At 57.6% G+C, this 15,403-nt stretch overlaps 1 protein-coding gene across 1 annotated transcript in view; it reads right to left on the bottom strand.

The window, feature by feature from the left end:
* Positions 1–684: 684 nt before the first annotated feature.
* ITGA11 (integrin subunit alpha 11) overlaps positions 685–15,403 on the bottom strand; it is a 111,512-nt gene continuing 96,793 nt past the window's right edge. The window contains exons 21-30 of the mRNA XM_032469393.1: positions 13,438–13,536; positions 11,872–11,948; positions 10,114–10,203; positions 9,313–9,403; positions 7,996–8,109; positions 7,697–7,783; positions 6,227–6,337; positions 6,010–6,105; positions 2,734–2,847; positions 685–2,051 (exon numbers count right to left, since the gene is read on the bottom strand). Coding sequence (XP_032325284.1) covers positions 1,980–2,051; positions 2,734–2,847; positions 6,010–6,105; positions 6,227–6,337; positions 7,697–7,783; positions 7,996–8,109; positions 9,313–9,403; positions 10,114–10,203; positions 11,872–11,948; positions 13,438–13,536 — 951 coding nt within the window. The 3' untranslated portion in view covers positions 685–1,979. The remainder of the gene's footprint in view (positions 2,052–2,733; positions 2,848–6,009; positions 6,106–6,226; positions 6,338–7,696; positions 7,784–7,995; positions 8,110–9,312; positions 9,404–10,113; positions 10,204–11,871; positions 11,949–13,437; positions 13,537–15,403) is intronic.

A 15,403-nucleotide genomic window follows, 5' to 3' on the forward strand; every position in this document is an offset into this window, starting at 1 on the left:
AAAGATGATTTTAAAATGTTTCCCTCTCATTTTGGTTTCACCATTTGAGAAAAAATATTCCCATAAAAAGTGACTTCATATCAATTCCTTCTGTGCCCTCACTAAGCCCTCCTCAGGCTGGGCTAGAGTGACAGCCTGGCTTGGGAGAGAGCAGTCCTGGGATTAGTCTGGACTTTGGTGTGGAACCTAGGGCGAGCTCTTAAATTCTCCGGTTCTGATCACCTCCTCTAAGGGGGAACTGGACCACGTAACTTCTAAGGTTCTACTGGCTTCCTGAGATTCCAATGGCAGGAGAATAGAATGGAGACAACTTAATGTAAGAGTAGCCTGTGTGTAAAGGTGAAGAAACTTGCGGTCAGGGCCTGAAAGTCAGTACTGAAGTGTTAGCCTAGGGAAGTCTGGGGGGGCTTGGGAACAGACACTAGTGGGTAGAAGCTACAGTGACATGTGGGTTTCAAACATCCAAACTGACCAAAGATGGAAGGGGTCGCCTGGGTGGGAGATGTCCATCCAGGCCAGGCAGCCACTGGGAGGGGATGCTGCAGGGGGCAGAGGGGGGACAAGTCCCTTCCCAACATTTAGAGACAACGGCAAGGAAGCAGGGAGCCCCTCATCCACCTCCTGCCTTCAGAGTGCGGCTCGCTAGGACACGCTCTGCCCACAAAAGGGATGTCAGCCTCTTGGTTGTTTTTAAACATTGTGTTTTTTTTTAATTTCTTAAAAATATTTACGACAGTAAAGGTCGTACTATGTGACAGGGGACAGATGCCTTTGACGTATCCCCCTTTCATTTCTACCTCAAAACAAGGTTAAGGCATAAATTACTCGGCTGGGCACCAGGCGTGCCTCTTGTCCTGGGGTGCTGTCATTGGTGGTACCACTTGTCCCATGGGCTGGCAGATCAGACATCTGTTACTGAGGTTGCTCCAGGGGTGCCTGCACTGGCTTTATCTGGTGCGTCCCAGAGAGGACCCCTCTGCGCCGGTCCAGCCCTTCTCCTGGGCCTGGGCGATGGGTGGGCAGAAGGGAGGAGCGGGAGACTCGTGTGTGTGTGTGTGTGTGTGTGTGTGTGTGTGTGTGTGTGTGTGTGTGTGTGTGTGTGTGTCTAGGGAGGGGTTGGTGCAGGGAGGGGAGGGGGAGTCTCCCCACCCCTCACTGCCGCCAGGCATGCAGCCACACCAGCGCATTGGGACAGGCCGCCTGGGAAGAAGTGGGAACGCAGAGCCCTGGGGACTGCGTCATCCACACGCTTCCCACCAGGCACCCAGGAACTAAAGCTGCAGGAGGGGCGGACCTGCGGCGGGCACGTGGGTGGCAATCAGTGTGAACACATGGTTGGGGGTGGGGGGGAGAGCCCACCCCCCTCATCTTGGTGGGCACCGGGATCCTAGGTCCCTGCGGCCGGTCTGTCACAGTCTCTGAGCATGCTGGGCCAGTGGTTGTCAACACCAAGCCCTTCATTCAGGGGGCATTCTGGGGACCTGTCTCTGGTCTGGGGTGACTTGGGAACCATTGGCAGCATGGGGGTGGGAGGACAGCGCAGAATTGAGATCTGCTGTCCCACTGGGTCCTGCTGGAGCTAGAGGTCTGGAGAGTGCAGAGAGGGTTTGCATTTGGAGTCGGCCTCTCCACATGTCTTCTGAGGGTGGGGTGGTGGTGAGTTCCTAGCACCTTAGTAGTGGGGACAGCAAACGCCCCCACAGAGCCTGGGGGTGGCTTTGGGGTGTGCCTTGGGAGGGTCCCTTTAAATCCTAAGGGATCTGTGTTGGAGGAGCAGTGGCCTCCCAGTAGGACAGTCCCTCTTGAAACTGGCTTGAGTTCCTTTCAGAGGGAGCAGACTTGGTCTCTCAGGAGATGAGGTCAAGTGCAAAGTGAGCTGGCGTTCTCTCCACCCCGGCTCGGTGGGCCACGGGCCTGGGCCTGCACCCTGCCTGGGCTGGCGTCCTGGCCCCCATCAACTCACAGCCTCCTCCAGAGCCTCACTCCAGCACTGTGGAGGTGGGGTTCAGGCTGGCCTCCCTTCTGCGCTTGGCACTTCTAAAGAAGCCGAGCTGTGAGGAGGCAAAGGGAGAAGTCTCAGGGGTGGGCAGGGTGGACAAGGTCTGTCTCCCACCTGGATCTCCCTCCACTAACACTCCTAAGGCTTCTTTCCTCAGAAGGCTTGCCTGAACACCCCAGCTCATGCCGAGTCCTGCCCTACCAACCACCAGGCTGCACAAGGGGCCTCTGAACTGGTGACGGGGAGGCTGGAACTGAGTGGGTGGAGCCCGTGTCCAGCAGTCATGGTGTCTGACACTGCCTCAGTCAACACCCCTCTCTGGCCCTCCCTCACCTCATCTACAATAGGGCGTTGAGACCAGGGTTTCTTAACCAGAGGTGCAGAGACAGAGAAGGGCTTTGGGGGGCTTGTTAACAGCCTGATGTGGCTGGAGAAATTCTGTGTTTGTGTGTGCTTGCTTTTCTCTTACCAGAGGAACCCTAGGTTTCATCAGGTTCTCAAAGGGACCCACAAAAGGGTTGGAGCCATACACAGGCTGAGTGCCCTCTGCTGGCCCTAGCCACCTGCCTGCTGTGGAGGAGCCACTGGAGCTGGCAAGTTCTGGGGAGGAGGCTGGGTGGATACCAGCTCCCATGTGGAGAACAGTGGGGGACGGGCCACAGAGCTCAGAGGCTGGAGCCCAGGCCTGGAAAGCCAGGAGGCTGCCCCTCACCATGCCGCCCCGGGGCCCTCACCTTCCATAACGCCAGGACCAGCAGGGCCAGCAGCAGGAGGCCCCCGAGGGTGCTGCCCACGACAATCCAGATGGGCACTTGATAGTCCTCTTGCTTGGAGATCTCAAATGTGACCTGCAGGGGAGGGTGGGGCCCGGTCAACATGACTACTGTTCTGGGGTCCCAGGGCCGGGGGCAGCCTGGGCAGGGCGGGAGGGCAGCAGGCAGTTGGCACCTGGTGGGAGAGTTGCATCCCCTTCCTCAGGGAGAGGCTGGAGGGATGGGTGGCACCCAGCCTGCAGAGAGGCCTCAGAGCGCCCAGCCCAGCCCAGCGGACACTGAGGTAGGTGACCTGGATCCTTCCTTCTCTTGCAGACACTTCCTGCCTTTGGCCTTGGGCCACTCCCCCGTCCCTGTTTCTCCTCCTACCACATGGGCTGCTCTTTCTTGTTTTCTTCACTGCTTCCTCACCATCTTCCAAACCTCTAAACGTTGGTGTGCCCCATGCTTCCGTCCTGGGCCCTTTTCTTTACCTACAATCACTTGCTGGTGAACTTGGGGCTGACTTATGGAGCAGGGACAGTGGGCACAGCACCCAGCCTTTAGGGGTCCACAAAAATGTTCTAATTCCTTTTAAAGTTAGAATCAAAAGGTGAATGTAGTCTGGCCTGGCTTAAATTTGTCTTTATACAGACTAAGTTATGAAATAATAATTAAAAACATCTTTTCGTTTTGTTTTGCTTTTGTTTATGGAGGATGGCCCTGGCAGCCCCAGCGCAGGGCTGGGCAAGCTCACGCAGCTCTGGGGCTGGGACCACCTCGGGCCGGCTGGCGTGCCTGCACTTCCACCTTCTACCTGCAATTGCCACTCCATCCCAGACTCATGCCCGACTGTCCACTCGGCCTGCCTGGCATCTTTAACGGGTCCCCAAACAAACCCTTAATCTCACTCCTCATCCTCCAACGTCTTTCTCATCACAGCAAACGGCGGCCTTGTCCTTCCTTGCTCTGGCCAGGAAACTTGTGTTGGTCACTGACTCTTACCTTCACACCACATGGGCTCCAGCAAGGTCTGTGTGCTCTACCTTTGAAATGGCCAGAACGTGGCCACTCCTCCCACCTCCAAGGCTGCCTCTCTGGACTCAGCCTCCTCCCCCAACAGGAGCCGTTCGGCTGCCCCTCTGTGGCTGCCTTGATTCCTACAGCCTGCTCTTGGGACACCTGCCAGGGCAAGGGGACTTGGTCTTTGGTCTGCTCAGTCCCCCATGTCTTCCCCACTTATTCAGAGTGAACACAGAGTCCTTGTCCTGGCCGGCGAAGCCCGGCAGCCTCCACCCCGTTACTTTGCCAGCCTCAGCTCCTGCCCTGCCGCCTGTGCTCTCTGCTGCAGTCCTCCAACATGTGCAGAATATTCCTGCTTTTGGGCCTTTGCTGTTCCTTCTGCTGGCAGGCTCCCTTCCCAGCCCACCCTTGGTCACCAGGTCATACCTCTGCATTCTCCCTCATCTCTGCCTCATGTCCTTTATGGGAGGGGCTGTCTGCAGTCTCCCCATATAAAAAGCACACCCTGCTCTCCCGCTTGTGTGCCTGCATTTTGCTGGGCGGACCTTATCAACACGGACCTTATACATACTGATGTTCATTGCCTTTTCTCCCCATCTAGGGGGTCAGCTCCTGGGAGAGCAGGGGCTTATCTGTCTTGCTCAGTGCTCTACCCTCAGCGCCTGAAACAGTGCCTGGAACAAGCGCCGAGTGCCTGAAGGAACACACCCCATGCAGCACGGTACCGCCCGGCTCGGCCACGGCCTCTGTCCTACTTGAGGCAAGTCTGCTCCCCTTCTGCCGTCTCTTACACACACAGCCTCAGTTTTCGTATCTGAAAAAGGGGCATGGGGACGTGCCTCACGGCGCTGTGAGGGCGAGCAGAACACATGGCACGTCTGTTACCGTGCTGGGCACACAGATAGGGCTCAACGAATGGCAGGTCTCTTACATGCTCTCTCTCCGCCCCTGAAGGCCGGGACCTTGCTCTGACTTCCCACACCAGTACCTCGCACAGAGCCACGCCCACAGGGGCTTAAATTGGGGGTTTCTGGATTTCCAAAGAGAGTGAGGAGTTTGGGGGGTTGGTGGTGGGAGTGGGAGAAGGAGACATCACTTGAACCAGTAAATGATCCGGGAACGAGTGCGGAGAGTAGGGTGGTTTGTGTGCCTGCCCCACGTCTCTTCTCACCTGACCGCCTGGAAAGTTCCAGCATGTCTCTCAGGATTCAGTTCAAGAGGACCGCCCCTGACCCCAGCACCTGTGCTCAGCCCAGACTGCACCCACACCTTGTTGCCCTCGCCCACTTGTCTGCTTAATGGATCTCTGTATCCCCTGGGGAGCCGGAACTATGGCAGGAACAACCAGCAATGCTGAAGGGTAAACAAATTAAACTGCTCCTCCGAAGCGCTCCCTGAGTGCTGCTTCTGGGCTTCTGCCTGCGACCTCTCTGCCTGGCACACCCCAGCCCTGCTTGTGACCTATATTTGTGTTTTATAAAGGTCTTCCTGACCAGGCTCATTTTGCTCTCCAGAGTCTGCTGGGGTGGAGCTGGGGGTTAACTGAGCATCTCGTATGGGACGTCCACCTGGAGCCCGGGCTGCGGTTTGGGGATGTGGCCAGTGGAGGGCAGCAGCGCCACACACCCGAGATGCCCGTCTCCTTCCAGGGAACCAGGCTTCCTTCATGAGGCAATTTCTCATCCTCCCAGAGAGCACTGCACAGAGCCTCACCCCTTTCCTGGACCCTGATTCAAGCCAGTCTGATCTGCGACAATCCAGTTTTACCCACTTGGAAGAGGGCCCCAACAGAGAGATGTCTAGTGTCCCCCAACCTTCACAAACCCAGTTCATTCTAGACGTCATTCATTAGGTTTGTGGTGCGGGTGGGTGGGGAGGGGAGGGTTGGGTGGTCATTCTAGGCTGCCACTGCCCAGGCAGCGTCGCCGCCGCGAGGCAGGCAGGCCTGCCTGGGCTGCATTTCCACCTCCTCGAGTGTCCCTCCTGCTTCTGCCTCCCTGGGGCCGCTGTGGAGCCGAGCCTGGCACCCCCGAGGCACAGGGTGAGTGCCTCTTTCTGGCCCTCTCCCACTTTTGCCCCAGCAGCCTGTTTATCTACATCTCCCTCTCTTCCGATGCTGCGCTGACTGCTAGCAGGCCCGTCAGTCTCTCTCCTGCGGATGGTGGAGGAGGAGGCCACCCCCCCCCCCAGCCGGCCTGGCCCAGCCCGGGGTCTGAGAGGTTCCCAGGTGCTCACCTGGCGGCTGGGATCCTCCTCGCGGAAGATGAAAGGGCTGTGGAACTGCCTCTGCAAGGCTGCATGGACCGTGATTCTCATCAGCTTGTACTTGAGCTGTGTGATCAGAGGTCGGGTCAGGAGCTGCCCACCTGCCGCCTCTACCCGGGAGACCCCACACCCCGCACCTGCCTCCTTCCCTCGCTTCCTTCCAGCCTCGCCCCGGAGCTCTACTTACTGCCTTCAGGGACCTCAGCCACAGGTTCCCCAGCAGGTGGAAACTGATTTCCTGGTTGGGGGCCAGCCTCACGTTGCAGTTGATGGAGACGACGTCAGAGTTGCTGTGATTCTGAAAGAGAAGGTGAGTCTCGGGGGTGAGCGGGGGGTTGGCCAGCAGAGAGATGGCCATCTACCATTGCCCACCTTGACCAAGTGGGGTTCTGCTGCTGGGGAAGGAGGGGCAGAGGACATGGGACCAGGAAGGAGGCGTGGGGTGGGGGACACAGGGGCTGGGGCTGCCAGGGAATGGCTGGAGGACAAGGTGAGGATGGCACATCCGATGTGCCATTTGAAGTGTGTATAACTGGGCGTCTTCCAGGAACAGAACTTTGGTTCAACATTAGGGAGCCTATAAATGTCATCACCATGTGAACATATTAAAGAGAAGACGGTAAGGTTATTGCAACAGACGCAGAAAGAGCATTCTAGGAAATCTAACTTCTGTTTATGATAAAAACGCCCAGGGAACTTCCTGAATTGGAATAAGGATGTTTATAAACAAACCTATGGCAAGTACCGTATTTAATAGTGAAACATTAAAGCAGTTTCTTTAAAGTCAGGATCAAGACAAGACTGTCATCACTTCTATCTACCACTTCCCCGGAGGCCCAGCGCAGCGAGATGAGAGGAACACTGTAAAAGCACTGGGTGGTAAAACCGAAACTATGGTTACCTGCAGATGATGCCACTTAATAGAAAATCATCAGATCATTAGAGTTTATTAGGTTAAGCATATTTGGGTGGCTCTCTTGCAGCCACCTCAACCCCACCTAAGCTCAAGTCTCCAGCAAAGCGCCCGACACTCCAGAGATGCTCTGTGTGAGGCACTTGTTTGGGGAAAATAAAATGAAAACAGCTAAGACTTCTGTTTGGGTGAGGAATAGTGAAAGCATGCTCAGAAATTGGTCTGTGGGGACAGAGGCAGCCCTGGGAACAGAAACCTGGACGCTAGCAGGTCTCTTGGGGAGGGCATTGGGAGTTGAAGTTGGGCGGCTTTCCACCTCCGGGGGCAGCGTGGCCCTGGCTGACGGGGTCCCTGTTCTCCAATACAAGCCCTGTGTGGTCTGGCCCCCATGGAGCTGCTCCGTCTGGTTCCCTCCCCTGCCCTCTGCCTGTCCGTGTCCCACTGGCCCCTTTAGGCACAAGTGTGAGTCCATGGTCCCTGTCCTTTACTCAAGGTGGTTTGCTCCACTGCCGCTCACTTGACACACATCCTGGCCTCGTTGCCTGGCTTCTTCGCCCTCAATCCTGTGTCTCCCGGAGGGTGGTGAGCTCACTAAGGGCAAGAAGAATTTTTTCCTTACTCTCTTTCTTCTTGGGTTGAGGCTGGGACATAGAGGTGCCCGACAAGCTCTTATTGACAAACTGTTGGAGAGAAACAGTCCTGGAGCTCAGGCAGCCCCCCTCTCCTGGCCCCGGGGACACTCACCAGCTGCGGGGCACGACTCATGTCTTCCTCCGTTGGGGCAAGCCGATACTCAGTGCTGTTCCCCCAGATGTTACAGGACGTGTTCGCCTGCACAAGGACACACACAAGCAGCCTCACCACCAGCACTGGCAGACTCGGCGTCCCAGACATGGTGTCCCAGACATGGTCCTTTCTCCTCCTCACCCTGGAAAAGGCCCAGCTGGCCCTGGGCCTGGGAGAAGGAGCTGCAGACACGCCTAGGGGCATGTCTGACTCCTTCTGGTCCCCTCCACTCGGTCGGCTCCCTGGGGCCTGGGTACCTGGTCCGTGAGGAAGTCCCTCAGCATCAGTAGGCGGTTGCCGCCCCTGGTGGCGATGGGAACCGTGACCTTCATCATCACTCCATGGATGGGGAACAAGCCCAAGTTCTGGATCTGTGGCCGGAAAAGGGGAGGTGTCAGTACACGCAGCAGAAGCTGGAGGGTAGAGGATGAGGTCCATGGGGGCGAACCCCACGCCTGACCCTGGCCAGGCTTGGGAAGCAGGCCCCTTCAAGCCCCCTGGTGTTTTCATGGTCAATGCTTTAAAGCTCTTCCCTCTCTTGGCGATGGGCCACTGGGGGCCATGAGGCTGAAACAAGGGTTCCTTCCCTTTTTAACCTCTCTGGGCTGTGGTGCTGGTGGCCACCCTGTACAGAGGTTGGGGTGGAGACAGTGACAGCAATCAATTTATTATAAGAGATAATCACTAACTGATGAAAGATGGAAACAGTGAGTGAGTTCACATTCAAGCCGTTAGAGCCGCGGTGATTACGACTGGGGCTTTGGAGTCAGAAGGTCTGAGCACGTAACCCGGGGCTGCGGCCACAGATGTGCCGCGTGGCTTTGGGCAGGTGATTAACCCTCTCCTAGGTGAGCCATCGAGGCATTTGCATGTTTCCGCTGTGCCTGCTCCCAGCTCTCACCCAACAGCTCAGGTCTGGGGAGGCTGCAGGGCCCATTGTGGCAGAGACTCTAAACTGCCTCCAATTCTCTTTCTCCCTCCTTCCTTGGTGACAGAAACAAAGAAAAAAAGGCACATTTCCTAGCCTCCTTTGCTGATAAATCACACCGTTCTGGACAATGAGAGGTAACTGGAAGGATGAGGAATTGTCAGGGAGGTTCCTTAGCAAGGAGACGCCTGGCCTGCTCTTTTGCCCTTCCTTTTTCCTAGAATGAGGATGTGATGGCTGGAGCTGCAGCCACCTTGGATGATGAGGTAAACTTGAGAGGCTGATAATCACAGGTTGAGGGTGGTGGAACAGACAGAAGGAGACTCGATCCTGAGTGACTTTGTAAAGCTGCCAACTCTGGACTTCTTTTATGGGAAAGAATAAACCCCAGGGCATTAAAGACCACTGTTTTTAAAAAAAAAAAAATGTTTTAAAAATTACATGTAGCTACGCCTAATCTTCACTGACACATCCTCCCAGTCCAGCCCTGTTTTTTCTGGATGAGGACTGAGAAGCCCAGAGAGGGGAAGGGACCTGCCTAAACTCACACAGCGAGTGGCTGGCAGGGTGGGGCAGAACTCCAGACACTAGCAATGATTCCAGATTCCTCCCCTCCCCAGTGGGGGATCCTCCCCTCCAGCCTCACCTTGAAGACACAGCTGAAGGGAGGCCCGAGGCCATGGTATCTTTCCAGCGAGCTGTTGGGCTTGACCTCATAGTGGCTCAGGCTGCTGCTCCTGCGGGGACAGAGGACAGGGCCGCCGTGAGCTCAGTCAGTGTTGGCTACATGGGTAAACGAACGAAAGAGGTTGTGGGCCTGTGCCTGCCTACCCTTGCACCATAAAAAGATAGATTTCCTCTTGTGTCCACTGGGAGAGCTGTGTTGGGAAGGACTCCGAGGCTCAGCGGGGATAAACTCGGAGATCGGTTAGCAAGGTCTGCCTCGTGTGTGGGCGAGGCCGGGGCCAGAAGAGCCAGTCATTGGCCACCCCTGCCCTCGCCTCCAGCACAGGGACAGGGTCTCTTTTGATCATGAGCCCGCCCACTGTGCCCTGTCCCAGACTCTAGCAGCTAGCAGTGGCCGTGGGGTCCTGAACTTTCTGTCGGTCTGTCTGCTGTCACCTCCTGACTTCCCCATCTGCCTGGGAACTCTCAGGGGGCAAACTGGGGACCAGATGCAGACCAAGGGGGCGGGTGGTGGGAGCAGTCTGCTCTTTGGGGAGGAGCAGGCCTTACCACTGTTTTAAAATTCCCTGCAGACCATGTGCCCACACATAGGCTGCACCTGGGGTGATACTGCCTGCTGCCCCAGCCCTCCCACCTCAGCCTGCGGGGAGCTACCCGGGGGCCAGGTCTGTGTCTCCTCCCTCCTCTGTGCAGACACCGCCTCCCCTCCACGGATGAGGGGGCTGCGCTCTCAGGGACATGCTTGGGGCCCTTGACCCACCTGGTGAAGAGGACGTCAGCCTCGTACTTGAGGTGGAAGCGCAGGAGGGCCGTGTTGTCTCCCTTGGTGCTGTCCTCCTCGTCACTGTCACTGCAGGGAGAGCCAGCAGTGCCCAGTCAGGCAGGGGCAGCCCTCCTCCACACAGCGCCTCCGACGGGCTCAGAGCAGCCAGAGGGACCCAGGTCAGGCTGAGAAGGAGCATCCCAGCTCTCCTGGGACCGATGCACCAGCACAGCCAGCCAGGAGGGCATGGACACATCCCCCAGGAGGGGAGGCCCGGGGGGCAGGGGGGCATGGGGGCATGGGAGCTGGACACCTCCGCTTTTCCTGCCGTCTTGGTGGGCGCAGTACATCTGGGCCGGCCCGGGGGCAGAGAAAGGCTTTGGCTGGGATTTGGAAGGATCGCGCCAGCGTGGCCACGACTGCCTCTGTGCTCTCCTCGCTGGGGGAGATGACGCCTGTGGGGAGAGGCTCTGCCCAAGGAAGGGAAGGAGCCTGCGGGATTCACAATGGAGCATTTTTCTATTTACCCTTGAACTGTCCCTCCTGAGCTGTCTTGGGGTAGGGCAGCTGAGGGTGCCCAGCTGCCTTGAGAAGGCCGGAGAGTGAAATTCAGAGACATTAGAGGGAGTTCTGCCAAAAATGCATCCCTTCTGAGCACCATGAACTACTGGGGAAAATAATTTTAGACATAAAAAGATACGATTTCTGCTCGTTCCATACACTAAGTCTGATTTCCTTTGGAAGCCTTACCCCAGATAGGTGTTTAGTTAGAAAGGGGACACCGGACACACACAGATGCCCAGTGTCCCCTCCCGTACCCGCCTCACTCACAAGCACCCATCAACACCCACACTGCCCAGGCCGTTGCACCCAAGGTCATTCATTTCTCAGTGAGAATAGACTGTTTTCTAAGAGGGAGGCTTTAAGATATCAAAACAGCTTAAAAACTTCGCTTCCTGTGAAGTGAGAATTCCGCCGAAGTGCACAGCATGGCTAGCTACAGCCGGACACAGGCACGAGCTGGCACGATGATTCCTGGGGCTCCCGTGACCGCTGACTTGTTTGTGCGCGAGTGTGTGTGTGTTGGAATCTTGGTGCTCAGTTTGCCTACAGTATTTATTTCTCAGTTTGGGCTTACAAAGGCCCAGAGCAGCCAGAATCCCTCCTCGCCTCTGTGTGTTTATCACTGATTTGGATGATTCAAGCCGCCTCAGGGAGGCCTGGGAGACAGACAGACAGACCTACACAGAGTAAGGGAAGGACTTTTAAAATGGGACGTTTCCAAGGGCAGAGAAGTGACCAGGACAGAAAGAGCACTGGATAAGGAAGAGGAAAATTAGTGTTTAGCTCCCAGGGGTACGATTTACATGCTGTGTGTTGTTGGGAAATACACTCAACCTCTCTGAGCTCTCCTTTTCTTACCGGTAACTTGGGAGGTGGGGTGGGGAATAACCCTTGCTATACCCATCTTAAAGGGTTGCTATAAGGACTGACTGAGAAATTGCCTGCACAGTGCTTTGTAACTGTGGGACTTTTGAATAACTGCTACATAAGCTGCTATATAAAGGAGAGGGTATGATTACTTATATCCAAGCTGCCCAAGAATAAGAATAATAGCAGCACGGTGGGCAGCAGGTCAGCCAGGACTGGGGGACTGACCCAACCACTGGGTTGGGGCAGGGAGGAGCAGTTTCCAGGGGTAGAACAGGGCACAGGAGGGAGCGGGGAGGGAAGAGGAGTGGGCAAGGCCCTGACCTGCCCGCTGTGAGCTGGATCTCCAGGTAGTGCAGGAAGACGGACTTGCTGAACTCGAAATCTAGACGGAAAGCCACCTGCAAGGAAGAAACTGATGTAGCCTAGGTGGCTGGGACCCGCCCTGGCCCACGCCTTCCAGCCCTGCCCCTTGGCTGGGCCCCGCTGGCAGGGAATGGGCTGGGGGAAGGGAGGACCTGGCGCTGGAGAATGCGCTGAGCCTGGGGGCTGTGGAGGGGACGCAGCCAAGGTCAACAGCTCCCAGTGGAACTCCTTGGCTGTGGGGCCAGCCCTCTGCCACCTCCTTTTTTGTTTTTAACTACAGGCGACTAAAAGGCAGGAAGTCCGACCTCAGACTCTTTCTGCAGAGATTTCTGGGTGGGGGACTTGGGGGCAGGAAGGGGAGATGGCCGTCACCACACACTGCAGGATGTGGGGGCCGGAGGCAAGTGGTGAGACCCCCTCATCCACCCCCGTTCTTGCGCGTGGCGGGGGTGAGGCCCGCAGAAGGGCGACGTCTGTCCCGGCCACCCACCTGTCTCCCTGTCCAGCGGCCCTCCCACCACCCTGATGGCCCAGGTCCTGTGTTCCCCTTGGCCTTCACCCCAGAGTAGGGCCTGGGCCCCAGACTGCGCCCTGTGACATCTGACCCTCTTTGCTGCCTTCTGGTGACTTGCCAGTGATCCTGGAGCTTTGCAGAGACCCCGTGTGTCCCTCCCCAGGTCTGACCTTCACAGGGTTTCTCAAGGAGTCCTCAAGGCCCCATTCTCCCTGAGCAGGGTAGTGGGGGGAAGCTTGGTCTGTGTGCTGCTTCCCCTGGATCTTTAGCCAAGAGCCCCTGGGCTCGTCAGCACCTCACCCCAAAAACTACAACCTTGACCTACATCCCCCAGGAGGTTCCTTTATGAGGAGCCCTCACTCCCTCCCCCATCTCCTCCCCTCCCTCAGCCCTGCAGACCCTGCTCCTGGGAGCACACCGCTGCTCTCTAGCTGGCCCCTGCCTCAGGCTGCCCTCTGTCTGACTCCCACTTTACCAGCAGCTTGGCCTCAGTGAGGACTCCTCTTGCTCCAGAACCTGCAGTGGCTGCCTACTGCCCAGGGGTGAGGGGCAGACGCCCCCACAAGCTGGAGTCCACCTCCCTCTCCCAGTAATTGGCTTCTCCCTTCCCTACACCCTTTACACGGGCTCTTAAGTCCCTAGTAGGTGCTCAAAAGAAACATTCACACCACCACCCCCCCCGCCGTGCACAGCATGACAACAGAGGCTGGACGTTACATGTCAGGACACAGGAGAGTGGGACACTCGGCCACGAGGAGGTGGGAGAGAGGTGGGTGGGGGTGGCAGAGCCCCCCTGAGGCGACGGGGCCTGGCCCTCTCCTGGGGTGGGCTGTCAGCCCTGGGGTGGCTGGCTACTGAGGTCATTTGAATGCCCTTTTGTAGGAGAAAAAGAAACTTAGCTAAAAGCCAGCCTTAGGCCTCTCCATTCCCCATCTGTTCACTTCCACCTCTCTTGCCTCCATGAGCATCCCCAGGCTGCCCGGCCCACCCCACGGCGCCTCAGCCCCAACCTTGGCCGTGGCCCGGAAGAAGGGGTAGCTGACGTTGCAGACTTTCTTGCAGAGCCTCCGCTCCTCGCTCACACACTCGATGCTGCCGTCCGAGTCGTCCTGGGGGTGAGGGGACACCCGGCAGCAGTCAGAAGGAGCCCGACCCCCAGGCCTGGGGCCACCCTTGCCCTGCCCGCCTCCCCATCACCCTGGCCAACGCCGCTGCACAGCCTGCGGGTGCCGGGGCCCCAGGGGCCCTGGACGCTCTGGGGTACGGCTGGGTCCCCCGTGTGGAGAGCGTGGCGGGTGCAGGGCTGGGGGCTGGCGTGGCGGCGTGGGTCGTGGAGACAGTGGGCAGGCGCTTTGTCACTCCCTCTATACCAACCCCGGCGGCGGGGCTTGTCATCCGGCTTACAGGTGGGGTCGCTGAGACCCAGAGTGGGGGTAACCAGCTCAGACCATCAGAAGGTGGCCTTTTCCACTCAGGGTCCCCTTGCTTGATGGTAGGAGTTGGGCTGGGGGAGGGGAGCGCTGATCCCCAGTTGTGAGCATCTCCTGGCCTGGGGATGGATGTGGTATCCGTGAAGGAGCCAGGCTGCAGGCTGGCCCCACTCCTGCACTGTGTGTACGTGTGGCTGGGGAGGGGCCCATCCTGCCTCCCCCAGGCCAGTGAGGAAGGGGAGGTGGCAGTCAGGACAGAAGGCCCGAAAGCTGTCCCACCCTGCACTCCAGGCTCCACACGGACACTCGGAGATCATGAGAACAGAGATGGTGTCTGAAGGGCCCTGGGATCCCCCAGCACCCACACACGGCAACAAAGCCCTAGGTTTATTCCACAAGCGTGTCTTGAGGGACTTCCACCTGCCCAGCCCTGGCCCAGCCCTGGGGACAGACGTGGCTGAGACGGGCACTTGCCCTCTGGGAGTTCAGGGCTACAACAGGGCAGCGCTCAGACAGCAGTGATTGCCACGGAGCACGCACAGCTGCAGCAGGGAGCTGTGGGGGCTGGGAGGCCCTGTGTGGCCTTTTGGGGCTTCAGGAAGCTACCCCAGAGAGTGTGGCATGGGGGCTACACTCTGTCAGGAAGTGAGGGCTCAGGAGCCGGCTGCTGGGCGGGACTCCTGCTCTGCCACTTGCTGGCTGTGTGGTCCTGTTCAGTCCATTTAACCCCCTCTTGCCTCGGTTTCCTCCTCTGTAAAAGGGGGACACCACCACCACCACCTCGTGGAGTGGTTGTGAGGGTGAAACATAAGGCAGGCATTGTAAAGGGTTACCCAGAAGGAGCAGGAGCCTATCAGGAAAGGAGGGGAGGGTATAGCTCAAGTGGTAGAGCACATGCTTAGCACGCACGAGGTCCCGGGTTCAATTCCCCAGTACCTCCATTTAAATCAGTCAGTGAATAAACCTGATTACCTCCCTCCTCAACAACAACAAAAGTTTAAAATAGGAAAGGAGGGAGAGGGTCTCAGGCAGGGGCCGTGTAGGTGGGGCCTTGGTGTGAAAGGGCAGGTGTGCTGGGAGATAGGGCGCGGGCGGGGCTGCCATGGGACAAAGGGTGGGGGGTGAGGGCAGGAGCGGCAGGTGTGGGACGGGAAGCAGGGAAGGTCCTTGAATGCCACAAGAAGGAGTTTGGAAAGCAACTGGGAATGTTGGGAGGCTTTAAAGTGGAGAGAAATCGGTTCTGAATCTTGTTAGAAGGACCATTCTGAGAAAGCCTGGAGAATGAGCTGGAGGCAGAGGGTGTGTATGCAGGGGATGTGTGCGTGAGCGTGCGTGTGTGCGCACGCACGCGTATGTGCACGAGTGCACGTGCCTGTGTGCACGCGCGACCCTGACAAGGGCCAAGGGCACCGGGAGAAGGATATTCCTCTCTGTGGCTCTGAAAGGCTCAGACCTCCCTCTTCCCGTGGTTCTCAGCCTTGGCTGCACACTGACATCACCTGGGCAGCTTTAAAAGCACACTGATCCAAGCCCATCCAGCCCAGAT

Source organism: Camelus ferus, chromosome 27 (genome assembly GCF_009834535.1).
Source record: "Camelus ferus isolate YT-003-E chromosome 27, BCGSAC_Cfer_1.0, whole genome shotgun sequence".
Taxonomy (NCBI): Eukaryota; Metazoa; Chordata; class Mammalia; order Artiodactyla; family Camelidae; genus Camelus; species Camelus ferus.